This window comes from Bufo gargarizans, chromosome 2 (assembly GCF_014858855.1).
Source record: "Bufo gargarizans isolate SCDJY-AF-19 chromosome 2, ASM1485885v1, whole genome shotgun sequence".
In the NCBI taxonomy this organism is placed as follows: Eukaryota; Metazoa; Chordata; class Amphibia; order Anura; family Bufonidae; genus Bufo; species Bufo gargarizans.
In genome coordinates, this window is record NC_058081.1 from 268,952,201 (window position 1) to 268,978,374 (window position 26,174).

The 26,174-nt window shown below is 44.2% G+C and overlaps 1 protein-coding gene across 1 annotated transcript in view; it reads left to right on the forward strand.

Moving 5' to 3' along the window:
* The first annotated feature begins 245 nt into the window (after window positions 1-245).
* FAM3C (FAM3 metabolism regulating signaling molecule C) overlaps window positions 246-26,174 on the forward strand; it is a 35,478-nt gene continuing 9,549 nt past the window's right edge. Inside the window, exons 1-8 of the mRNA XM_044276976.1 lie at window positions 246-832; window positions 6,495-6,575; window positions 13,569-13,617; window positions 16,289-16,393; window positions 17,009-17,041; window positions 17,898-18,021; window positions 18,152-18,210; window positions 19,415-19,465. Of these exons, the coding sequence (XP_044132911.1) occupies window positions 13,605-13,617; window positions 16,289-16,393; window positions 17,009-17,041; window positions 17,898-18,021; window positions 18,152-18,210; window positions 19,415-19,465 (385 nt within the window). The 5' untranslated portion in view covers window positions 246-832; window positions 6,495-6,575; window positions 13,569-13,604. The remainder of the gene's footprint in view (window positions 833-6,494; window positions 6,576-13,568; window positions 13,618-16,288; window positions 16,394-17,008; window positions 17,042-17,897; window positions 18,022-18,151; window positions 18,211-19,414; window positions 19,466-26,174) is intronic.

Sequence of the window (26,174 nt, forward strand, 5' to 3'; positions counted from 1 at the left end):
TTAAGTGAATAGTTCCGCATACGATCCGCAAAAAAAAAAAAAACGGAACGGAAGCAGAAAGAAAATAAGTTTGTGTGAATGAGCCCTTATTGTGAGCCAAAACCAGGTGCGGGTCAAAAACACAGAACAGGTGCAGATCTTTCCATTATACCTGATCTCTGAGTAGGCTTCATTACTGGTTTTGGCTCGCAATAACTGACGTGTGAATAACGCCTGAATGTTTCATAATCACAGCGAAACCATAACATTTTCTTTAAAAAATCCAGTGCAACCAAAACAGCTGTATACACTACTTATGTAAACCCCATAATGTGTGCCCTTCCCTATTGGGACCACCATGGCCCCGGATTTGCTAGTGTCAGTGGCCAGCTGTAATTTTTGCCCATCTGGGCACTTATGCCATGCTGCACTATGGCTACTCATGGTACGGGCTTTTGACCAGCCCACAATTATGTACATGAATGGAAATCCCAACAGGACATACAACCCTCCGCCATGGTCCACTGGGACCCTCCATGTGAACACATAGTTTTAGGTCTACTGTCCTCTCCATACAAGCTTGTCAGTAAGTAGCAGGTTTATTGTCTGCACTTTCCCCTTAAAATGGCGGAAACCGTAGGTTCCTGACAACAGCGAGCTGAGCTAATCTGCGTGTCCCAACCGTCAGAAGATAAACTGGGGGAGGGGAACTGTTTCTGCATCAATAAAGTTTTCAAATAGCCAGGGACTTCCGGTTGCCGCGCAAAGCATGATGGACCTTGTAGTTGGTTTCCTCGGCAGCGCTAGCTCACTTGCTGGCCGGTGATCGGAAGCCTGGGGAGCGCTGCAGGAGGTCAGTACGCCTGTTTACCGCTGCGATGCTTCGGGTTATGGGTGCGCTGCGGTTAGAGAGCCGTCCATGGAGGACCCGCCATGTTTCTCAGGGCGGCCCAGCTGTCTGCCCACTATGCTGTCATCCTGTCAGGCACCCGTACGGCTGCTGTGCAGGCAGTGTGATGCGGCATCGGTGTAGAGAGTAGTGTATGATCTCCCGGGACAAGTACTCGGGAGGGTCGCCCCCCTGTCACAGCGGGCACAGGTATGAAGGAGCGGGGCATTGTACTGCGTGTGGTGACCTCTGTCCTGCCCCCAGCAGTGCCATCTGTGTGCCACCTTTCTGTAATATGTGGACTTGGCAACCCATCAGGTTTCGCCTTCTATTTTGCAGCTGAGGTTAAAAAAAAATGAAACCGGTGATGTGATTGAAAAAAGCCGTTGAGATGGCTCACCCCCGACCAGCAAGGAAAGGGTGCACCTGCAGCAGGATCCACCCAGCGTTAGTGCTAATGGTAGGGCACACCTACACCTGTACACCTACAAATGTATTTTGTGTTCCGCATACCGTCCGTATACGGAACCATTCATTTCAATGGGTCCGCAAAAGATGCAGATAGCACTCTGCGTGCTGTCCGCATCCGTTGCTCCGTTCCGTGGCCCCACAAAAATGGAGTCCTCCTTAGATTGAGGAGTGTCGTATAACACAGTCGCCTGTATATCAAGGTTTATGCTGTTGATATCTTACGATAAATCCGCTTTGTAGGGTCAATATCTTGCGATGTCTATAGATAGATCTCTACTCGTCCCAGATTTGTAGTATGCAGGTAAATGACTCACTCTTTCGGAGATCGCAGCTCGGAGTCCTGCACTTCCCGTGGCCTCCCACGTGTTGCGCTAAAAAGGCTCTTACCCCCGGCTTCTTCCTATGGTGATTGCTTAGATGGACACTTGTTGGTCTGCGCCGAGGTCTCCCAACATCGGGCACGGTCTGTGTGTCGGCGTTCCACGTGTCTCAATACATTCAAACACAACAAAATTTCGCATGCACTTTAACTCGCAGGAGCGCTCCGGAACTTTGTAGCTTTTTTGTGCAGGAGGTTTTCAAGCTCAGTTGGTCAGGAGACGTATTCACACCATACGCGTTTCGGAGTTAACACGGTAAGCCAGAGGCATCAATAGGAACAGAAATAAAAATGAATCTACATATTAATGAGTTTGACTTTTTGACTTAAATTACTGAAAAACATAAATTTTTCGACGATCTTCTAATTTATTGAGGCGCACGTGTATGTGCTTCCTGCATTGCTGTCTGTATGCCTGTGACAGGAGCCTGACTTTAAACAATGACCTGCATGAACGCCTCTAACAGAAACCAGTTTTACGGATTTAGATTTCTGTTACTTTGATTGTTGTAGCGTGCCTTTACAGGTAAAACTCGAGAAATATCGTGCAAAGTTCATTTATTTCAGTAATGCAACTTAAAAGGTGAAACTAACATATGAGAGACTCATTACATGCAAAGCGAGATATTTCAAGCCTTTATTTGGTATAATTTGGATGATTATGGCTTACAGCTTATGAAAACCCCAAAGTCACAATCTCAGAAAATAAGAATATTACATGAAATCAATAAAAAAAAAAAGGATGTTAAATAGAAAAATGTAGGACCTCTGAAAAGTATGATCATGCCTATGTACTCAGTACTTGGTTTGGGCCCCTCAATGCAGCGTGGCATGGATGCTATCAGCCTATGGCACTGCTGAGGTGTTATGGAAGACCAGCTTCAGCTCTTCTGCATTGTTCGGTCTCATGTCTCTCATGTTTCTCTTGGCAATGCCCCATTAATTCTCTATAGGGTTCAGGTCATGTGAGTTTGCTGGCCAATCAAGCACAGTAATCCCATGGTCATTACACCAGGTTTTGGTACTTTTGACAGTGTGGGCAGGTGCCAAGTCCTGCTGGAAAATGAAGTCACCATCTCCATAAAGCTCGACTGCAGAAGGAAGCATGAAGTGCTCCAAAATCTCCTGGTAGACGGCTGCGTTGACTCTGGACTTATTGAAGCACTGTGGACCAACACCAGCAGATGACATGGCTCCCCAAATCAACACGGACTGTGGAAACTTCACACTGGACTTCAAACATCTTGCATTGTGTGCCTCTCCATTCTTCCTCCAGACGCTGGGTCCTTGGTTTCCAAATGAGATGCAAAAGTTGCTCTCATAAGAATAGAGGACTTTGGACCACTGAACAACAGACCAGTTCTTTATTCTTTAGCCCAGGTAAGATGCTTCTGACATTTGTTGTTCAGGAGAGGCTTGACAAGAGGAATACGACATTTGAAGCCCATGTCCAGGATCCGTCTGTGTGTGGTGGCTCTTGATGCACTAACTCCAGCCTCAGTCCACTCCTTGTGAAAGTCCCCAACACTTTTGAATGGCCTTTTCCTGACAATCCTCTCCAGGCTGCGGTCATCCCTGCTGCTTGTGCACCTTTTTCTTTCACACTTGTCCCTTCCACATAACTTTCTATTAATGTGCTTTGATACTGCACTTTGGGAACATTTAAGGCCTCTTTCACACTTGCGTTGTCCGGATCCGGCGTGTACTCCACTTGCCGGAATTACACGCCGGATCCGGAAAAACGCAAGTGTACTGAAAGCATTTGAAGACGAAAAAATGCCTGATCAGTCAGAAAAATGAATTGAAATGCCGGATTCGTCTTTCTGGTGTCATCTGGAAAAAACGGATCCGGCATTTTTTTTTCGGTCTGCACATGCGCAGACTGGAAGGATGGATTCGGCATTCCGGTATTTTGAATGCCGGATCCGGCACGAATACATTACTATGAAAAAGTGTTCAGGCAAGTATTCCGTTTTTTTGGCCGGAGATAAAACCATAGCATGCTGCGTTTTTATCTTTTGCCGGATCAGTCAAAACGACTGAACTGAAGACATCCTGATGCATCCTGAACGGATTACTCTCCATTCAGAATGCATGGGGATATGCCTGATCAGTTCTTTTCCGGTATTGAGCCCCTAGGACTGAACTCGATGCCGGAAAAAAAAAACTCTAATGGGAAAGTACCCTATGTTGCATTACTGAAGTAAATGAACTTTTGCACAATATTCAAATTTTTCGAGTTTAACCTGTATATCTGGCTGATGGTCTCTGCAGACTGTATGGAAATCCACTGTGCGTGTGTCTGCTGTGGACGGCACGGTGCAGACTCGGGTCTTTAATGACATGAAAGATGACCTAAGGGAACACAGGAGCCATAAATGAAAGGGTACGGTTTGGGAGGGATTATTGCCAGAAAGCCAGTATCCTTCCCTGGCAAAGCAGTGACCGGTGAACTCTAATTTACCTACTGGAGAAGATGGAATCAAACTGCGTCTTGTTTATGGCGCGGCAGCATCGGTATGTCTAGGCTTGATTTTATGTCACCTGTCCAGTGGTGGTAGCTGATCTGAGGCTGGGCGGGGGGGTCTGAGTCTGAGAAAGGGACAAAAGTAGGGACAGTTGCGAAGAAAGAGGCAGGGAGAGTTGCTGGGTGAACCCCTCTGGATTGAGCCTGGCTGCCATTAATGCCTTTCACACTGGCGTTTTGGTTTCAGTTTGTAAGATCCGTTCAGGGCTCTCACAAGCGGTCCAAAACGGATCAGTTTTGCCCTAATGCATTCTGTATGGAAAAGGATCCGCTCAGAATCCATCAGTTTGCCTCCGGAGGCGGACACCAAAACGCTGCTTGCAAGTCAATATGGCACAATAGAAAACTGATCCGTCCCCCATTGACTTTTAATGGTGTTCAAGACGGATCCGTTTTGGCTATGTTACAGATAACACAAACGGATCTGTTCTGAACGGATGCAGACGGTTGTATTATTTGAACTAAAGTGTTTGTGCACCAAACTTGAGTGTGAAAGTAGCCTGCCTGTTTTTTTTTATTTTTTTTTATTTTTTTTTATCTCTCTCCTACGCCCCACTGTGCCCCCTGTAGTTTTCACGACATACTGAGTGGTACAGGGAGGAGGAGACGCCAGGGTTTCTCAATGGGTGTCTCCTTCTCCCTGGCTGTGCCGCGATCCAATCACAGCGGAGAGCGTCACAGCCAGGGAGAAGGTGAGCTTTTTTTTCTCCCTGGCTGTGATGCTCTCCGCTGTGATTGGATCGCGGCACAGCCAGGGAGAAGGAGACGCCCATTGAGAAACCCTGGCGTCTCCTCCTCCCGGGACCGCTGCCTGTCAGCTGTTTGAGAAGGCAGCGGCGCTCCAGCAGCGCCGCAGCCTTCTCACTGTTTACTCCCGGCCCAGTGACGTCACGACTAGTATCACTGGCCTGGGCAGGGCTAAGGTCCGTTCAAGTGAACAGAGCTCAGCCCTGCCCATGCCATGCTAGTTGATACTAGTCGTCACGTCACTCGTCCAGCGGTAAAAGTGAGAAGGCTGCGGCGCTGCTGGAGCACCGCTGCCTTCTCAAACAGCTGATCGGCGGGGGTCTTAAGTGTCGGACCCCCGCCGATCAGAAGCTGATGATCTATCCAGAGGATAGCTCATCAGTTTAAACAAAGTGCAGAACCCCTTTAAATATTAGACTATGTGTGGTCAAAATGACACCTGTACTATTTGTAATATATAGTGCAGGCACCATTTTGAGCTGCAAAAATACAGCGCTCTAGATTTTTTTTTAACTGAAGCGCAATTTCTGTAAGTCAGTTATATGTTTGACCAATTATAGCCGTTAAATTTTTACGTTGAGAATTTTGTATGTTACAAATATCCAAATGGCCCTTGGCAGCAAAAAGGTTCCCCACCCCTGCTATAGATAGTGGAAGCTTAGGGCCCTATTACACATATAGATTCTGCAAGCGATTGTTGGGAGGGAAGGAAGCTTTCCTGTTGTGTAGCACAGGAGACCGCCGCTATTACATGCAGCAATCTCCTCTACAGTATGAGGATGAGTAAGCGTTCATAGAACGCTTGTTAGCGATTATCAGCAGGTGTAATAGTGCCTTAAGACCACCTGTCTACACCTGCACCATGTTTATCACAGGGGCTCCGGCTGGATGATAAATCTGGTGCAGGGAAACACTTTTCTTTGACTCTATACTAACTATTGGTTCACTCTAAGACAAATTTTTATGCCAGAATTGTGGTGCAGAAAGGGCAGGGCCTCCGATGCGCCATTCTCGTGAAGCTCTGTCTCTTTCTGCTAAACCCCACTCGGTTTACGAGCATGTCAGGAAAAAAGTGTAGAAACCCTAGATGCGCCAATTAGTAAATCTGGGCCAGCGAGTGGTGAGGTCATACTAAGGCCTCTACTCCTTCCCGGTCCTTGATAGCGGTTTGTTCTGCACACATGGGTGTGGTGCCTAAATATTCTAGTAGAATATATCCGTTATTCAGCCGCTCCTGTGCCCAGGGTTATAGTTCTGGTATTGTCCAGTAGGCTCGTGCTCTTTGTTTGTCTGCGCCCTTCCCCTTTCAGTCTTGGCAGTATCCATGTGCTTCTTGGTAATATACGGCTTCTTTTAGGGTATGGGTCACACATGGTCAATTGGTTGCAGAATCTGAATGGCGCTGGCAGAGATCCAAGTACGCAGCCCCTTCCCTTTTGCCACGTGTGAAGGAACCTTTCTAGTAATTGTTATTCTTTGCTGATTCATGTCTTTCTTCACAGCGTCTGAAGTGAAAAGTTCGTTTCCTGCGGGTGGCGTTTTAGTCGTTACTGTCGTGGTTTTGAGTTTATGACCATAACCAGGTAAGGAGGTTTGGAGAACACTTTACAGTCAACATATATTTCTGTAAATACCTTACTTTACATAGATTGACCCTCAGTCACGCTTTAGAATTATTATCCATTCTCTGTATACACTCTCAGGTCTAGAAGGTTGTGCCAGGCACCCTATGGCTAGCATGCCAGTATAGTAGATGTGGCTTTTAGCTAGAATATGCCATCAATGTCAAATAGGTGCGGGTCACACCTAGGACACACTCCTATCTTCTTTTTTGGCGCACGGAGAGCATTCTATCGTAAATCTGGTACTCTAATTTTACAAGATCCATGTGCCAGAATAGTAAACTTGTCTAATATTAAAGGGGTTATCCAATAACCCCCCCCCCCCCCCCCCACAATGCCTGGGCTTCTCATATATGTTATAACTTACCCCTCTCCCGTCACCCGCATCTCTTCTGATCTCCGTATGGCCACAGCTGCATCTTCCCGTTGAGCGGGTTAAAACATCCGGCAACGGGGACGAGCCTCCCTAGCGTCACCCCGCGATGCTAGGCAGGCTCATCCCCTCTCGGTCTGCCATTGGCTGATCCCACCCCTGTTGTCGCCGGATATTTTGATCCGCGCGATGGGATATGCAGCAGCGGCCATGCCGGGATCAGAAGCGACTTGGTTGCTGGGGAGCGGAGTAAGTATAATCTATATGAGGGGCCCGGGCATTAGGGGGGGTCATTATAGGTGTTGGCTAACCCCTGTAAGACCCCTTTAAGGCCTAGTTCACACGAACGTATGGCTTTTATAGTTTTTTGCGGTCCGTTTTTCACTGATCCGTTGTTCCGTTTTTGAGTTCCGTTGTGTTTCCGTTCCGTTGTTCCGTTCCGTTTTTCCGTATGCCATGTACAGTTTACAGTAATTACATAGGAAAAATTGGGCTGGCCATAACATTTTCAATAGATGGTTCAGAAAGAACGGAAACGGAAGACATACGGATGCATTTCCGTATGTTTTCCGTTTTTTTTTGCGGATCCATTGACTTGAATGGAGCCACGACCCGTGATTTACAGCCAAATATAGGACAAGCTCTATCTTTCAACGGAACGGAAAAACGGAAACGGAAGGCATACGGAACACATTCAGTTTTTTTTGCGGAACCATTGAAATGAATGGTTCCGTATACGGACCGTATACGGAACACAAAAAAACGGCCCGTACACCCGCAAAAAAAACGTTCGTGTGAACTAGGCCTAAGACTGGGATTTGTATTCTTAGACATGGTAAAGTGTGACTCTTGGTAAATCTGCCCCTATGTGCCTTGGGAATAGGAGACATTACTTCTGAAAATCAGAGTGACTCAGCATTAAGAATGCATTCATGCTGTAATCCTTTCTTGAAAGTGTAAATCTCATTTTGGATTATTTTTAATAGTGTAAGAACAGGGATGTGAAGTTTTTGTAATATAATTAGGGGAAGATGGTTGTTTTTACTAGAAAACAGGGTGTAAATAAATGTAAAACAATCATTTAGGATGGCTGTCAATGGCCGAGTCTTCCATCCATAAAAGATATATTCTATTTCTCTGTAGTGATACCGTTATCACGATTATTGTAGTACAGCCTCTGGATGGGGGTCAGACTCTCGGCACTCCTGTGAGTGCTGTGGCCTCCTCGCTGGTTACCAAGCACAGCGCCGTCCATTGTATTGTTGTGCTCGGTATCGCAGTTCGGTCCTGTTCACTTGAATGGGACTGAACTGCACTTGGGCCACTTGACTGATGTACGAGGACTACACTGTCCTAGGAAGAGGACTAAGTGCTCACCGGAACACTGCAGTCTCTTCAGCTGATTGTGGGGGTACTAGGATTCAGACCCCCACCGATCAGATACTGATGACTTATCATGAGGATAAACCATCAGTATAAAACGCTCAGAAAACTCCTTTGAAGGGAACCTGTCACCGGGATTGCATGTATAGAGCTGAGGACATGGGTTGCTAGATGGTCGCTAGCACATCCGCAATACCCAGTCCCCATAGCTCTGTGTGCTTTTATTGTGGAAAAAAAACTGATTTGATCCATATGCAAAGTACCCCAAGATGTGTCCTGTACATGAGATGAGTCCAGTGTGAAGGAGCACAGCACCGCCCTGCATCTTCAGAATCTCCTCCTTGCTCCCCGATGTCAGACAGCCAGAGCGCCGTAATCTCGCTATGCATGAGCTAGCGCATGTGCAGTGTCCTCATAGTGTTCCTTCCTTGTGCTGGCTTCACACTGGACACTGGTAATTTGCATATGGATCAAATTGTTTTTTTCCCCACAATAAAAGCACAGAGGACTATGGGGACTGGGTATTGCGGATGTGCTATCAACCATCTAGCAACCCATGACCTCAACTCTATGCACAAAATCCCGGTGATGGGTTCCCTTTAAGGCTGGTTTCACACGGGCGTTGCGTGAAAAGGTGCGGGTGCGTTGCGGGAACATGTGCAATTTTTTCTTCACAGGAGTTTGGGATCGGGGTTGTGTAGATTGTATTATTTTCCCTTATAAAATGGTTATAAGGGAAATGATAGCATTCTTATTACAGAATGCATAGTACAATAGCGCTGGAGGGGTAAAATAAATAAATAAATAAAAAATATATATAATATTTATATTTTAACTCCCCTTAATCCACTTGCTCGTGCAGCCCGGCTTCTCTTCTGTCTTCTTTGCTGTGTACAGGAAAATGACCTATGGTGACGTCACTCCGGTCATCACATGGTCCGTCACATGATCTTTTACCATGTGATGACCGGAGTGACGTCACCATAGGTCCTTTTCCTGTACACAGCAAAGAAGACAGAAGAGAAGCCGGGCTGCACGAGCAAGTGGATTAAGGGGAGTTTTTACCCCTCCAGCGCTATTGTACTATGCATTCTGTATTAAGAATGCTATGATTTTCCCTTATAACCATGTTATAAAAGAAAATAATAATGATCGGGTCTCCATCCCGATCGTCTCCTAGCAAGCATGCGTGAAAATCGCACCGCATCCGCACTTGCTTGCGATTTTCACGCAGCCCCATTCACTTCTATGAGGCCTGCGTTGCGTGATAAACGCACAATGTAGAGCATGCTGCGATTTTCACGCAACGCATAAGTGATGCGTGAAAATCACCGCTCATGTGCACAGCCCCATAGAAATTTAATGCATCCTGATTTAGTGCGGGTGCAATGCGTTGACCTTGCACATTGCACCCGCGCGGGAAAACTCGCCCGTGTGAAAGGGGCCTAAAAGTTTAACTATCGTTTCAGATAATTTAAAAAATATAAGCTGTTGTACATGAGGAATAACACTATTTCTGGCCGTTATTTATAGCAGTTTTTCTTCTGCAATCTGTCTGTAATTCTAGTGGGTTGTCTACCCATACACAGGACATGGATCTGAACAGATTATCTGACCAATCATTGGTTGGATGGCCATTTACACACAGATCTTTTGTTGTACACACCAGCTATTGGTCTGATTGGACAGAAAATGATCAGATAATCTGTTGGTGTAATACAGCCCTTAGTGAAGGGGAGGGGGGGGACAGGAGAAGCTCTTGCTAAGAAGAAGCATCTTTCTCTGATAAGATATATTACAAAACTTCTTATATTTGCCTGTACTACTCCTTTATGAAAAAGAAATGAAATTACAGCCTTAGGCCTCTTTCACACGGGCGTTGCGGATGACGTGCGGGAAAATGCACAATTTTTCCCTGCGAGTGCAAAGCGTTTTAATGTGTTTTGCACGCGCGTGAGAATAATCGGCATGTTTGGTACCCAGACTTCACAGAAGTTCGGGTTTGGGTTAGGTGTTGTGAAGATTTTATTATTTTCCCTGCCCGATTCAGCAAAAACGCTAGTGTGAAAGTAGCCCAAGTCTGTCAGCTGGGCAAAATGTCTTCAAGTGCATCGTAGAGGCATGTCTAGCAAACAACGATCTGATCTCTCACCAAGAGGTACACTACCCAAAGGTAGTCTCTGAGAGCCTTTTTATAGGGCAGCAGGGGAAGACAGTGTCATATCAGTCCATACCTGTAATCATTTATATTTCTGCCTGAGACATAACTGCATGCTGAGTTATGCAGAAATCCAACATTTCTATCTGGGTGTAATTTTTTGTATTTTATATTTTTTGTCAATGAGTGTATTTAATCTTCAGCTATTGTGTTGTGTATAGGGACCTGTACTGTTTGTTATCTCTGTGTTTATGGAGGGCCATTAGCTACTGGAACACTTTTTACAGTATATCTTATCTACATTTACTGTACCTATAGAAACCTGTTTTTCTAGATTACTTGCTTGAAAGCAGTGTGTTAGGCTGGGTTCACTTCTGTGCAGAGGAACAAACTGCCAGAGTTCATTGTATCCAGCACTTCTGGTTTCCCATTCACTGTAATAGGATCCAGCGGTAATCTGGCCACTTTCCAGCATATATGACTACTTTCGGCCGGTCAAAAAATTGAAGCCGGCCTTACAGAGTGATTATGTACATGTACACATTGGTCATGTTTACAATTGTAAAGCTCTGACATTGAAAGACACTTAATTTCTTCACTTATTTATAAGTACATTTTCTAGAAGTCATGTTCTATATAAAGGCTAAAGAGGTTATCCAGTCCTTAAAATTGATGGCCTATTGTTAGGGGGGTTCGACCGTCAGCACCTCCACCTGTCACCTCTTGATGGGTCTGCAGCATTCCTTTAAATAGGACCCCCTTGAATTATAAAAATCTGTAATAATAAGGGGCTGAGCGTCAGATCCCCTTCAAACAGCTAATGGTAGGCTACCTAAGTTAACCACTTCCAGACCGGACCAGGTTTAATTTCCAAATCTGATGTGGTAATAACTTTGGAACGTTTTCTTATCCAAGCCATTCAGAGATTTTCTCATGACACATTGTACTTCATGTTAAAGGGGATGTCCGGGATTGGGAAGATTGGTGTGTGTGGACAACAGTGCCCTACATTTTACACTCATGCCTCTCCTACCTTTACCAGACAATTCTTATACCACTTTTGCCATTGAGAAAATCCCAGTCGGAAGTGCAGTTCTTTTTGCAGCCAGTGACGTACCGGGTCCCTTTATGCCGAGCGAAGCCTCTTCTTCCGCCCAGCAGTGAGCCCGGTGATGTCACCGGCACTGATGGGAGGGCCAGTAAAACGGCTAGGGCAGCGCTAAAGCACGCCCATATGTGCCAGTGACGTCACCGAACACTGCCGGGCTGAAGCCTCCACCCGGCAGTGTGTTGTAAACAAAAGAGCCTGTGCCCTGCGCGATCTAGTGCAGGGCAAGGGAGCGCATTGGAGCATGGGATGCTCCGATGCTAGCATCAGGGGGGCTGCCTGGGTGAAAATATGGGTATGTTCGGGTTCAGCTCTGAACCCGGACACCCTCTTTAATGGAGTTCTAAATTCGAATCTCTCTGCTTTTAAGACAGATAGCGATGCCTCATAAAATATTTGTTAATTAACATTTCCCAGATGTCTACTTTGTTGCCATCATTATGGTAATGTAATTTTATTTTCTTAGGACGCTAGAAGGTTTAGAAGTTAAGAAAATTTCCAAAGTCAACTTTTTTAAGGGCCACATAGTGGAAACCCCCATAAATGACCCCATTGTAGGAACTACACCCCTCAAGTTACTCAAAACTGATTTTGCTAACTTTGTTAATCTTTGTTCCACAAGAAATGAAGGAAAATGGGGATTCAATTTCAAAATTTTACTTTTTTGGCAGGTCTTCTATTTTTTAATCCATTTATTATTTTTTTTTTTAACACATCGAGGGTTAACAGTCAAACAAAACGTAACATTTATTACCCTGATTCTGCAGTTTACATAAACACCCCACATGTGGCCGTAAACTGATGTAAGGGTGCACGGCAGGGCGCAGAAGAAAAGGAGCGCTGTATGGTTTATGGAAGGCAGATTTTGCTAAACTGGTTTTAGATGCCATGTCCCATTTTGAAGCCCCCCTGATGCACCCTTCCAGTAGACACATTCAATAAGTGACCCCATTTTGGAAACTAGGGGATAAGGTGTCAGTTTTATTGGTACTATTTTGGGGTACATATGATTTTTAATTGCTCTATATTAAATTTTTTTTAAGGCAAGGTAACAAAAAAATAGCTTTTTTGGCACGGTTTTTATTTTTTACAACATTCATCTGACAGGGTAGATCATGGTTACAGATGCTGTGATATCAAATATGTCTACTTTCTTTGTGTCAGTTTTTTTTTAAGAATTATGTTTTTGTCTCCACTTTCTAAATGCCATATTTTATTTTTATTTTTCTGCTTATCTTCTTGTGCAGGGGCTAGTTTTTTGCAGGAAGAGTTGACGTTTATATTGGTACCATTTTTGGGTATTACACTTTATGGGGCAAGGTGACTAAAATATTGGTTGTTTTAGCCAGTTTTTTTTTTTTTTTTTTTTTTACCTGAGGGGTAAGGTCATGTGACATTTTTATAGAGCAGATCGTTACGGATGTGGCAATACCCATTGTGTATACTTATATTTTTTTTTACCATACTCTTGAATGTAAACCTAGCAGATCCTATTATATGTAATGGGATCTGTTAGGCCCCACTCCTGTCAGTTATGTTCTCAGTCTGACACTTCTGTTATTTTCATTCTTCTTTTCCAGAGCTGTAGAATGGAAATAAATAGCGGTGATGTACAGAAACCACAGGGGCTTCAACTTTGTTCTAGCTTCCCTGTTAGAAATGTCTTTGCCGCTCCTGATAGAAAGCAGCCTGTACTCTGCTTATACTTGCTTGTTTATGAAGCAAGCTTTTATACTGAGCGTACATTTGAGAAATATTATTTTTGCAACTTTCAAACTTATTACTATAACTTCAACAAAAGTGGTTCTTACAGCCTCAAGAGAAGCAGCAGAAGCGTCCGGGGTGATGGAGAAGCTTTTCTTGGGTGTGGAACACGAGGCCTACACTCTGGTTTCCATATAAATAACTCCCTGCTCTTTTTTTATGTTGCAGACAAGTGCAGAGAACGTTACATCGTCATCATCAAACATGAGGATAGCAGGTTGGTAGCTTTGTGGACCATGTAGGACAGATGCCAATAAGCAAGTACTGCGACCCGTTAAATGGACTGTGATGCTTTCTGCCTTGGATTTCTGTTACACGGGCTCTGTAATTATAGTAAATGTCTTCTCCCCGAAGCCTCTCGTAGCTGGACACTTGGCCTGTCCAATGGCAGGAGCATAGTATTTACACTAGGGCTGCACGATATGGGAATTTTGTGCGATTGCGATTAGGGCCCTAAAAATGGCGATAACGATATGCGATGCGATATTTTAAAGGAATTGTGCTAGAGGTCTATTTGCTTGGATTTTCCCATATGAGCCGCTGACGCGGCTGGGTATGACATAGTTATGGGGATCTGTGGATGACGCTGAGTTGTGGGGGATCTGTGGAGGGTGCTGTTATATGGGGGATCTGTGGAGGGTGCTGTTATATGGGGGATCTGTGGAGGGTGCTGTTATATGGGGGATCTGTGGATGACACTGTGTTGTGGGGGGGATCTGTGGATGACGCTGTGTTGTGGGGGATCTGTGGATGACGCTGTGTTGTGGGGGATCTGTGGAGGGTGCTGTTATATGGGGGATCTGTGGAGGGTGCTGTTATGGGGGACCTGTGGAGGACACTTATGGGGGATCTGTGGAGGACGCTGTTATATGGGGGATCTGTGGAGGACGCTGTTATATGGGGGATCTGTGGAGGACGCTGTTATATGGGGGATCTGTGGAGGGCGCTGTTATGGGGGACCTGTGGAGGACACTTATGGGGGATCTGTGGAGGACGCTGTTATATGGGGGATCTGTGGAGGACGCTGTTATATGGGGGATCTGTGGAGGACGCTGTTATATGGGGGATCTGTGGAGGACGCTGTTATATGGGGGATCTGTGGAGGGCGCTGTTATATGGGGGATCTGTGGAGGGCGCTGTTATATGGGGGATCTGTGGAGGGCGCTGTTATATGGGGGATCTGTGGAGGGCGCTGTTATATGGGGGATCTGTGGAGGCCGCTTGCTGCAGAGCATTGCATTCATAGTGAGTACAGAGGCCGGACCTGTTAGGAGAGAGATTGTTTCACCCACACACACACACTAGTAAAACACTTTACATTCAAAAGGCAGTTATGTGCTCGGGGCCCCTTTTATATATAATCGCGGCATTTTCGGGTCGGCCAAATCGCCATATCGCATTTGGCGATTATCGCGATTCGATTATTTTTTCGATTTATCGTGCAGCCCTAATTTACACCCGTGCCAGCGTGCCTAGGACCATGTGGCACCTGGTCATCGGTAGGGTAGCACTCCTTCATTAACCGCAATGCGCTCTGAAAAAAATATTGTTATAAAATATTGTTCTGAAATTTAGTTTTCCACTTGAAGGGAGTCTGTCAGCAGTTTTGACCATGCTAAACTGCTGACAGCACTACATAGGGGCTAGGGAGAGCTTTTATTATCCGATGTAATGGGAATATGAAGTTTTATTTAGTTTCTTAAAGGGAATCTGTCACTTCCAGCAAGCCGTACAGCAATACATGTACATGAAAAACTGGTATTTCTGGTTTACTGGGTCTTCAGTGGTAGAGTCTGCGGTAAAGAGAAACTGGCAGTGCCCTCTGCTGGCTGCAGACGTGTACCATCTGACCTGTCATTGCATTACATGAAGAGCACCAGGGCTGTGGAGTCGGAGTCGGAGTCAATTTTGGATACCTGGAGTCGGAGTCGGCAAAAAATGAACCGACTCCGACTCCTACTAAATTTAAATTGGAATAAAAAAAAAAGCAAGTTTAAATGTCCGAATTCATAAACAGTTATAATTAATGACTTCTCTACTGTAAGAATAAAGGCCAATGCATGCAGTGCCTCACGTAACCGCAAAACAAACTCGTTCAGTGATATGAAAAGCATGCTTCTTCACATGCTTCACTATATGGCACGCAATGCACAATTAGGAGTGGCAATACATATACTTTCCATTGTGTTGTGTTCTGATGTTACAGGGAACACAATGCCCATGGTTTACCTAGCCTCTCACTGATAAGGGATTAAGTAAATATGTGTTTTGCAGGACTAGAGACACTTGTATAAGTGAAGGGAATGGAGGGTCAATAGTTTAAGACTGAAGCTGTAAACCATTGGAAAAACTGCTGTCATTCAGCTAAGGCTATAAAACGTGTAAACTCAGAATGTTATCTTAAACTTTAAACATGACTATGGGATTCTTCTAGGGAGATCATGTTTTAAAATAAATGTCCCTTCCTGGATCCTCCCACTGCCCTATCTTCAGCAGAAGATCAGCACACAAAGGAGAAGGCAGCAGCTTCTGCCCAACTACCTCTCTGCTAGAAGAGCTTAGAAGAACTTCTTTCTTTCCTTCAAGGAATGTATAAAATACATTTGCATATTAAATACAGAGGAGTCGGAGTCGGGGAGTCGGAGTCGGAAGTACAAAAAACTGAGGAGTCGGAGTCGGAGCATTTATCTACCGACTCCACAGCCCTGAAGAGCACGTCCACTTAAATAGATGGACACAATCATACAGGCAAATACACAATTCAGCGTCTTAGTCCAGATTCACCAGTTGTCTTGATATTCTCCTCCATTAAACTTCTGCTAATCGCCAACCCTGTTCATTGATGCAGTCTGGTTGTATCACAAGCATATTGGGTTTACTCCTTTTAGGTGCAGTGAAGTATGTTTTGGCCGTGGCAGCAGTTTTATTGACCTTTTACATCATCTCTCAAGTATTCGAAATAAAGATGGATTCTAATTTAGGCCAACTTTTAGGTGAGTACTAGGTATACTTGACTTGTCAGCTTGGTGTATGGCGGATGCATCTTTATGTGGTTTCTCTTTTATCTCTTGCATTTCTGATGTTTTCCTATTGAATGTGCAGTAACGGTCATTCCACCAAAAACTGCCGCCGTACCTCAATCATGCTCAGATTAGCTGTATAGCCCCCCCCCCCCCCCCCCCCCAACATCTACCACCAGCCCCCATACATGTTGTGCACATACCGGATCCACTGGCAATAAAAGCATATGCAGAATAGGTGATAAATGTATGATTGCTGAACCCCAACTGGTAACGAGAATGGGCGTCCCCAAGTCCCTTGTGTGAATGGAGTAGTATTGCACCTGAGCCACCCCACTCCGTTCACTGTTGGAGCCCCCGCGATTATCCATCATCTTCTGCATAGGTGACATTAGTGGGCCAATCCACCTAATCTGCTTTGTATACACTGGATCGAGACACAAGGCAGAACTAAAGCTGATTTGTATGCAGCGCATAGAGGACTCATCAGACAGGTTATTCCTAGGTGTCAGACCCCCTGTAATCTATGCCTTTCATTCCTCTTCTGTATTCCTAATGGTTGGCATTGTGTTTTCTCCCGTCTTTCAGCCAGGTCACAGCTGGACATTGTCGCACATCCCAGTAAGTAAACACTGTAAATCATACTTCATCTTCAGTGCATGCAAAGAATTCTCCTGCGTTGCTGCTATTCTGCTAGAAAGCCGCCATGCTGTGAACTGCATTTAGTATACCATCAGGACTGATCGCTGGGGCTGATCTACTAAGCGTCTGTTCACAGTCTTTTGCTATCAGAATTTTGGCGTGCATTCTGCGCCAAATTTTTGTCGACGGCCAAGTTTGCGGTTACCCGGTCCTATTACAGCTACACGTGAGACTTATTTGAAATCATACCACTACATGAAAGGGGTTGTCTGGCCTACAGATATTGATCCTCTGGATAGGTCATCCATATCAGATCGTTGGGGGTCCAACACCCAGGACCTCCACTGGTCAGCAGTTATGGGCAGCCGCGGTGCCAGAAGCAGAAGACTCCATATATTGCAGTGCAGCTCACATTCATGAAAGGTAGCGCCTAACGTGGCCACCACACTGTCTATGGAGCTGGGCGCCATACCCTGTATAGTTTCCTGGGCCGTAGCTGCCCAAAAACAGCTGATCGTTGGGGGTGCTGGGTGTCAGACCCTCATTGATCTGATATTGATGACGTATTCTGACAATAGATCATCAATTTCTGTAGCCCGGACAACCCCTGTAAGCACAGGCGTAATTGTGAATTATTCTTTTAAAAATACTAGTATACCATGCTTCATAACTAGTCTGCGGAGGAATTTGGCGTGAGAAGGTTAAAAGAAACTCAAACGACCGACACTCTATTTGATGAACTCATTCAAAACCACCTTCATTTAATACGTGCCATATCTAGCGGTTATATAGTCAGAAGAAGTTAACGCCATATTGTCTTCTTTTTTGCGCACAGCTACTAAGGCACCAAGATACAGATGTGGCATCTCAAAGATTTGTCCAGAGAAGCACTTTCCTTTCAAGATTTCAAGCGGAGCAGCTAATGTTGTCGGGCCCAAGATTTGTGTGGATGATGTTGTGTAAGGATAACTTTCCTGCCTTTTCCGCGTGTCCCCTGACTGTTTAAAGTGTCACTTGTTCCCTGTGATAACTAGGGAAAGCATGGCTGGTTTTACTGCCTCTCCTGATGCATTTGTTTGTTCTTTCTAGTTTGATGAGTGGCGTGAAGAACAATGTCGGACGTGGAATTAACACGGTTTTGTTGAACGGTAGCTTTTTTTATTTGTTAATCTTTTTGCTATTACGAAATGGTTGCCAATGAGCAGCCAGACTTTTCCAGTATGTGATCCCGTGCACATGGAGTCTAAAGGTCCCTTTACACGAGACCTTTACCAGTAATGAGCCTTTGTACAGACACTTCCTGGTAACTGGCCCAATGAGCGAACAAATGCTTCTTCATTAGTCTACTTTCACACTCGCGTTTTGGGTGTATCCGTCATGGATCTGCAAGAACTGATCCGTTACAATAATACAACCGCATGCATCCGTCATGAACGGATCCGGTTGTATTATCTGTAACATAGCCAAGACGGATCCGTCATGAACTCCATTGAAAGTCAGTGGAGGACGGATCCATTTTCTATTGTGTCAGAGAAAACAAATCCGTCCCTATTGACTTGCATTGTGTGTCAGTACGGATCCGTTTGGCTCAGTTTCATCAGACGCAAGCAGTGTTTTGGTGTACGTCTCCAAAGCGGATTGGAGACAGAACGGAGGCAAACTGATGCATTCTGAGCGGATCCTTTTCCATTCAGAATGCATTAGGGCTAAACCGTTTTGGACCGCTTGTGAGAGCTCTGAACGGATCTCTCAAACGGAAACCAAAACGCCAGTGTGAAAGTAGACTTAGTGTAAGTGTTGATGCTGACACCAAAATTATCCTTTCTTGGCAGCAGATGGGTTTGGTCACAACTGGCCTGCATATAAATTCTACATCTATGCCCTCCCTGAATTTGGCAGTATAACGCTGAGGCCATTTAAACAATACACTATACAAATTTAAAGGGTCGGCTTCCCTTGGCATTTCTCAAAATGAATGCCCTATCCAAGCATACATGACTGTATACTGCTCGCAGCTGCCCTGGTATGAGTGGAGTAACCCTACTCGCCTGCCATCCCCTATGTCCATGGGCTGTAAGATGACCGTGCCGCTTCCTCTTGCTGTTCTTGGGTACCTGTAATTCTGGTGCCTGTATCTGTGCGCGAGTCAAACGGGTCCATTTGCAGTTCAGGGCCTGCTTAGAATCATGCCTGAGGAAAAGGCAACGCCATATTGCATCTGACAGATGACCGCTCAGTATGTTTATCCAATCCCTTTAATGTATAAAAAAAAATTTTTTTTTTTTTTTATCTCGACTTTTTGAAAATGCAAGCATTTAATATGACCTTTTTATGATTTCATTTTTTTTTAAGGTAAAACTGGAGAATTAATTGAAACAAAGTACTACGACTTGTGGGGTGGAGGTAAGGATTTGATCTTCCAAAAAAACCCCAGAAACTTGTGTTTCAGTAACTTGATACTAAGAAGCAGTTATTCTGTCTTGAGTAATAATCCTGTTAGGCTGTGTACCCTCTGGATTAGACATGCACACCATTATGTCGCTGGAGGTGGTGGGACACAAGTGGTGTCTGCTGTAATGGAAACCACAAAGCCTGTGTGTACAGAGCCTTAGGCTCCATTCACACGTCCGCAAAGGAGTCCACATCCGTTCCGCAATATCGGGAACGGGTGCGGACCCATTCATTCTCAATGGGGCAGAACGGGATGCGGAGAGGACACTATGTGCGGCCCTGCAAAAAAAAATAGAACATGTCCTATTCTTGTCCGCAATTGCAGGCCGTTCTATGGGGGGTGCCGGCCGGGTGTATTGCGGATCCGCAATACACTACGGACGTGTGAATGGACCCTTAGTGTGTGCATATTCTCTATATATTGATAGCAGTCCTAGCTAGAGAGATGTTTTCTAGTGCAATAACTGTCTTGATGAATCTTGTTGTTCAGTATGTTATAGAAATCGATCCAGTTATTATATCTTTTTGGTCTTGCCTGTTACTTCTCGAGCAAGGTCAGGAAGACACAGCAGGTGTTTCTCCTGCAAACTGTACAACATCTAAAAAGAAGTCCCCATTTTAAAGGTTTATTCCCATTTGGAATTATTGACGTGTCCTTAGCCACGTTTGGGACCTATACCTCTCTTGAGAATGAGGCCCTATCCTGTACCACTGGGGATGGAGTGGTGGCTGCACATCATGCAGGGCTCTCTCCATTTACATCTGGGAATCTGGTCAATTGCAAAGTAAGCGCGCTCAGCCATTTTAAAAACTCCTTTAGAAGCAAATGGACAGAGCCATGCATACACTGTCCATTCGCGATAGGGATCGGTATGAGCACCTGCACGTATTGGATAGATATGTCATAAATATCCACATGGTAATAACCCTTTTGAGATCTCACGCACGTCACTGTATGTATTTTGTGGCCCGAAAAATACAGATGCCGTACTTGTTACATCAGCATTTTTTGCGGACCCATTGACTACTATGGGGTCTATGGTCCACATTTTGCAACCAAGTCATTTGTATTCTTTCCGCATCCGTATGTCCGTTCCACAGAAAGACAGAATGGGGGATATTTATCTATAATGGTGTATTTTGCCCCAGAATAATCCTCACATCATTAGGCCGAATGCACACGGCCGTGGAACACGAGTGTATTACTGTAGTGCAGGGGCGGTATGAAGCGCACGGCGTCATAGCAACCAATAACGCCATGCGCTCCTGCTGTCAGCAGGATGCCAGGCCGGGATACCACGGACCGCTCACGGCCGTGTGCATTCGGCCTTAGTGTGGTGGTTTAATTCACCTCATTTATCAAAAGGAGTGTGCTATCTTTAAAATGTCTTTTGTAATTGTACGTTAATAATTATCTTTTTACGGCAAAGTGTAAAATTTGTGACACTGCATCTGTTCTCAACTGATTTTGAATGTGCGGCTTCTTCCAATGCCCTGGGCCCCTCATATAGGTTATACTTACCCCGTTCCACGACAGCTGCATCGCTCCTGATCCTTGCACAGCCGCCTCTACATCTCCCCTCCACGCAGACCAAAACATCTGTGCAAGGTGGGGGGTGGAGGGGGTGACCACCGCCATAGGCCCAGCCCCCCGTTGACGGGTCTTTTGATCCACGCGACGGGGTTCTGAAAGGAGCGCTCTGTATGCACGATTGTACCGGCGTTTGCAATCGCGCATACAGAGACAAGCGAACGCCCATTGTCGCGCGTTTCCGAAAATCTATGTACGGGAACGCGCGACAAGACGCCCCAAAGAAGCTCATGTACTTCTTGGGGCGTCGGGCGTTTTACAGCGCGATCGTACATGCTGTAAAACGCCCAGGTGAGAACCATGCCGATAGAGAAGCATTGGTTTCTCCTTGTTGAGCGTTTTACAGCGAGTAGGAACGCGCTGTAAAACGCTCAGGTGTGAACCCAGCCTTAGCGTTTTTTTGTGGATCTGTCATGGATCTGCAAAAACGCTTCCGTTACAATAATACAACCGCACACATCCGTCATGAACGGATCCGGTTGTATTATGTCTTTTTATAGCCAAGACGGATCCATCATGAACACCATTGAAGGTCAGTGGGGAACGGATCCGTTTTCTATTGTGTCAGAGAAAACTGATCCGTCCCCATTGACTTACATTGTGTGCCAGGACAGATCCGTCTTGCTCCGCATCACATTGGCTAACCCCTTTAAGGTTGATATGCAACATTTTAATCATTAAAGTTTAATTTTTTTTTATTTTTAACAATTTACACAACCACAGAAGCCAGTTTTATCTACCAAAACATTTTGCGCCTTTTAAGCTGATAAGTTGATAAATGAGGTGTGATATACGCCAATTTGGTAGCCTCACCCACTTTGACATTCAAAGAGTTTTTCTGGTGTGTTTCTTTCTTTCTGATAAGAAATAAGCAAACAACAGTTTATATATTTGGTGCAAATCAAAACTCCATTATTTTTAGTGCATTTTGCATCATGATTAGTAAATGTCCCCCAATATGCCCGTAAAATGCAGACCACAATCCATTAAATCAAAAAGAAAGGATGGGCACTCTAATATCCGGAACCAAAAAGTTTAATATAATCACAATATTAGTACATATATAAAATAAAGATATGTAAGATTGTTCCAATCAGAAATGTATACGTGGACAATCTGTTAAATATCTTCAATAAGTATATAGGAAACAGGCCTGTCACCATAAAATAGACTACACAATAAAATCTTACAAATGATAAATTAAAATACTGATAGTAGCCGCTGGAAATCCGTAATAAGCTAGTGCAGGTTAAATGGAAATGGAACCGCTGGTGGTTGCCCAGTCAGATCCACTCAATCTGCAGACAAGTAGAGACTCCTAAGGTAGTGGAGTGTTGACCGAGCAATTATATTCAGTATACCTATTGTCTGTAGAATAAATAAATGTGAACAATCACAAAATCCCAATGTGCTAATAATAAAGAAACAATCCTAATAGTAATGTGAATAATAGAAAAAATTTGAGAAAGGAATCCAAGAAAAATCCGAAGTGCAATCTCATGTGCTTAATCCAAATCCATCTGTATAAATGAATATTCAGCATGCATAAAAATGTTGAAGCATTAAATCTGGTGTGTTGAATTACTGTGCTTGAAATGATAAGTGAATGTTCAATTGCTACAGTCTTTCTTAAATTGCCCACAAATCGCAGAGGTTCAACAGTTTTAGCGATACAATACTGTAATATCTGTGGCCGCTTGCATATGGATGTAACTTTGTGTTCCAATGTTACAGTCTCGGTGGTTTCAGTTTGCCACTGTAGGCACAATTACCTAGCAGAGGACTATAATGCCGGATGTTCGGTGATATTCGCTACTATCTAAGGTGTCATGCGATGCAATGGTACTCACGCTTGGTCGTGTCCGGTCTGTGGCATGAGTACAAGGCACGCTTACCTTGCAGGCGCAGATTACGAGATTGCCTTACTAGTATATCCCGGATCTGTATAGTCCACTTTGGCTGTTTATAGAGGTCCGGTAGCAGGTCACAAGTCTCTCTCTGTTTTCGCCGTAGTTGGTTCCCAGTTTGCACTTTTCTTTGCAATGGGCGTTTCTCCTATCCTTCACATCGCCCGAGCAGCTAGTTTGATAGCACCGGCTGTGTTATATTAACCGTAGGTTACCAGACTATGGCCAATAGATCTGGAGTTAGTTTTTTCCGGTGAAAGCGCTTTCTCTAGATAACAGTTCTATTGTTCATCTAGTTTTGCCGGTATATTGCCAGGGTCCAATACTTTATCTTTCCACGCCAGACGCGTTTCGAAGGTTAGGCTACCTTCTTCCTCAGTGGCTTTAGTAAGAACTGTCTGGCTTTCCGGCTTTTATTCCTCTGGCTATCAGAAGGGCTCTCTGTTAACCCTGAAATGGATCTTGTGGATCTGGAACCTTTTTTATCATGTTGCATTTTCATTATATTTCCTTTGCGGTATTTAAGGGTTCATGCGTTTTTTGCTCCACATTTATTTCAGCTTATCTCCAATAATTTTGATAGGTTACTTTTGTGAAAGCTAATTATATTCTCACATTTGTTGGGTTCTTATTTCCAATATATATTGGAGAGTCATGCATCCCAGCAGCAAATATATATTTGTTATTATATCAATAGTCATGTACAGAATGATCACATAACCATGTTCTAACATATCATTTAAGGTGACCAAGGGAGTATAAGGTCGCTGATAGCACTTGCTTATGTGGTATATATAAGTAATCATAGTATACATCACTCGATAATTTTTATACAAAAAGTCAAAAATAACTACATATTATGTAAGATAAAAACCAATAAAATTTATTCAATTTTTATAAAATATAAAATATTAAATCTTATTAAAAGACATATATAGGTATTCATGTGAATGAATTAGGGAGATATATGAAGGACTGAACGGATGGTGCCCTTAGTGTAAAATCTGGGATACAATCACTAACCCCATATATTTCATTAGTCCTGAGGAGTGCAGTTTCTAATAGGTCGCTGACCTTTCATGATGTAATTGGGCTGGGAGCCCATCGGCCAGGAGGGGTCACAGTGCTGATAATCAGCCAGACTGGTACCCCCCATGATCCAAGGGCACCCAACCCATTAAAGGAATCCGAAGATTTCGAGTTCGGCGTTGAGTCCGGCTGGTGCCAGGCTGCCGAACTCGAAAATTCTCCTTGATTCCGCCCTGGACATTCGGGCGATATGGTTCCCTCCCCTCCAGTGCCGATCTAACTGTTCGAAGGCTGCAAATTTCATGGTTTTTGGGTCCTGGTTGTGGACCAGTTTAAAGTGTCTGGACAATACGTGCTTATCATATCCCTTTTTAATATTATTTATATGTTCCGCTATTCTTACTTTTAGTGGTCTTTTAGTTCTTCCTATGTATTGTTTGCCACACGTGCATTCAATTACATATATAACGTTTGAGCTATTACATGTCAAGAGTTTTTTAATTTCAACGGAGAAGGTGTTTTGAGTTGAGTTCACTCGTGTAGTTTTCCTCGCCAAAAGATGTAATTTTGCAGTTCGCACAGCATCCACATCTGTGGAATCCGCTTCTTTTGAGCCAGTTGTTAATAGATCCGTTGGCTCCTATTTTCTGTTTAATAGATGGCGCTATTTTTAAGCCCAGATTGGGTGCTTTAGTATATACTATCTCCGGTACTAGCGGAACTAAAGGGCCTATGATTTTGTCCTTCTGGATCAGATGCCAGTGGTTTTTAATGATCCGCTCGATTTTTTTATGTTGTATGTTATAAGGTAATATTATACGGAACTTTTCTTCACTGGTTTTTGTCTCAATATCAATCTGATTGGGCACAAAGAACTGGTTTCTGTCCATTTCCCTGACTTTTTGTAAAGCTTTATCCACCACTGTATCTGGATAATTTTTAGCCAGGAATTGTTCCCTCATGTTGGTAGCTTCCTCTTCAAATTTATCCTCATTAGTGCAGTTCCTCTTAATCCTCCGAAATTGTCCTTTAGGTATGTTCATCAACCATGAAGGCAGATGACAACTGGAATAGAGGATAAAGCTGTTTTTTGCCACTTTTTTCTGGTAAGTGGTACACACATAGTGATCCACTTGAGTGGTAATCAATAGATCAAGGAACTCTGTATGCTCTTGGTTGATATTTGAAGTAAATTTGAGGTTATAATCATTATTATTGATCTCTTCTAAGAAGGAAGATAAGTCCCCTTCATCGCCCTGCCAGATAAAGATGACATCATCGATAAAGCGCTGCCAGAGCACCAGATCCGACCCCAGCTTGGGTGATATGGTCTCTAGTTCCCACTGTGCCATAAATAGGTTGGCATAGCTGGGGGCGAATCTGGTGCCCATGGCAGTGCCCCGAATCTGGAGGTAATATGCCCCCTCAAAGAAAAAATAATTGTGTGTGAGTATGTGTTCAACACCCTCGGCCAAATATTCTATTTGTTTAGTATTTAGATTTCCGTAATTTTTAAGTTGCGATTTCATATTATTTATGCCCTGTTCATGGTTAATAACGGTATAGAGCGATTGTACATCCAAGGTTCCTATACGCCAAGCTTGGCGTATAGGAACCTTGGATGTACAATCGCTCTATACCGTTATTAACCATGAACAGGGCATAAATAATATGAAATCGCAACTTAAAAATTACGGAAATCTAAATACTAAACAAATAGAATATTTGGCCGAGGGTGTTGAACACATACTCACACACAATTATTTTTTCTTTGAGGGGGCATATTACCTCCAGATTCGGGGCACTGCCATGGGCACCAGATTCGCCCCCAGCTATGCCAACCTATTTATGGCACAGTGGGAACTAGAGACCATATCACCCAAGCTGGGGTCGGATCTGGTGCTCTGGCAGCGCTTTATCGATGATGTCATCTTTATCTGGCAGGGCGATGAAGGGGACTTATCTTCCTTCTTAGAAGAGATCAATAATAATGATTATAACCTCAAATTTACTTCAAATATCAACCAAGAGCATACAGAGTTCCTTGATCTATTGATTACCACTCAAGTGGATCACTATGTGTGTACCACTTACCAGAAAAAAGTGGCAAAAAACAGCTTTATCCTCTATTCCA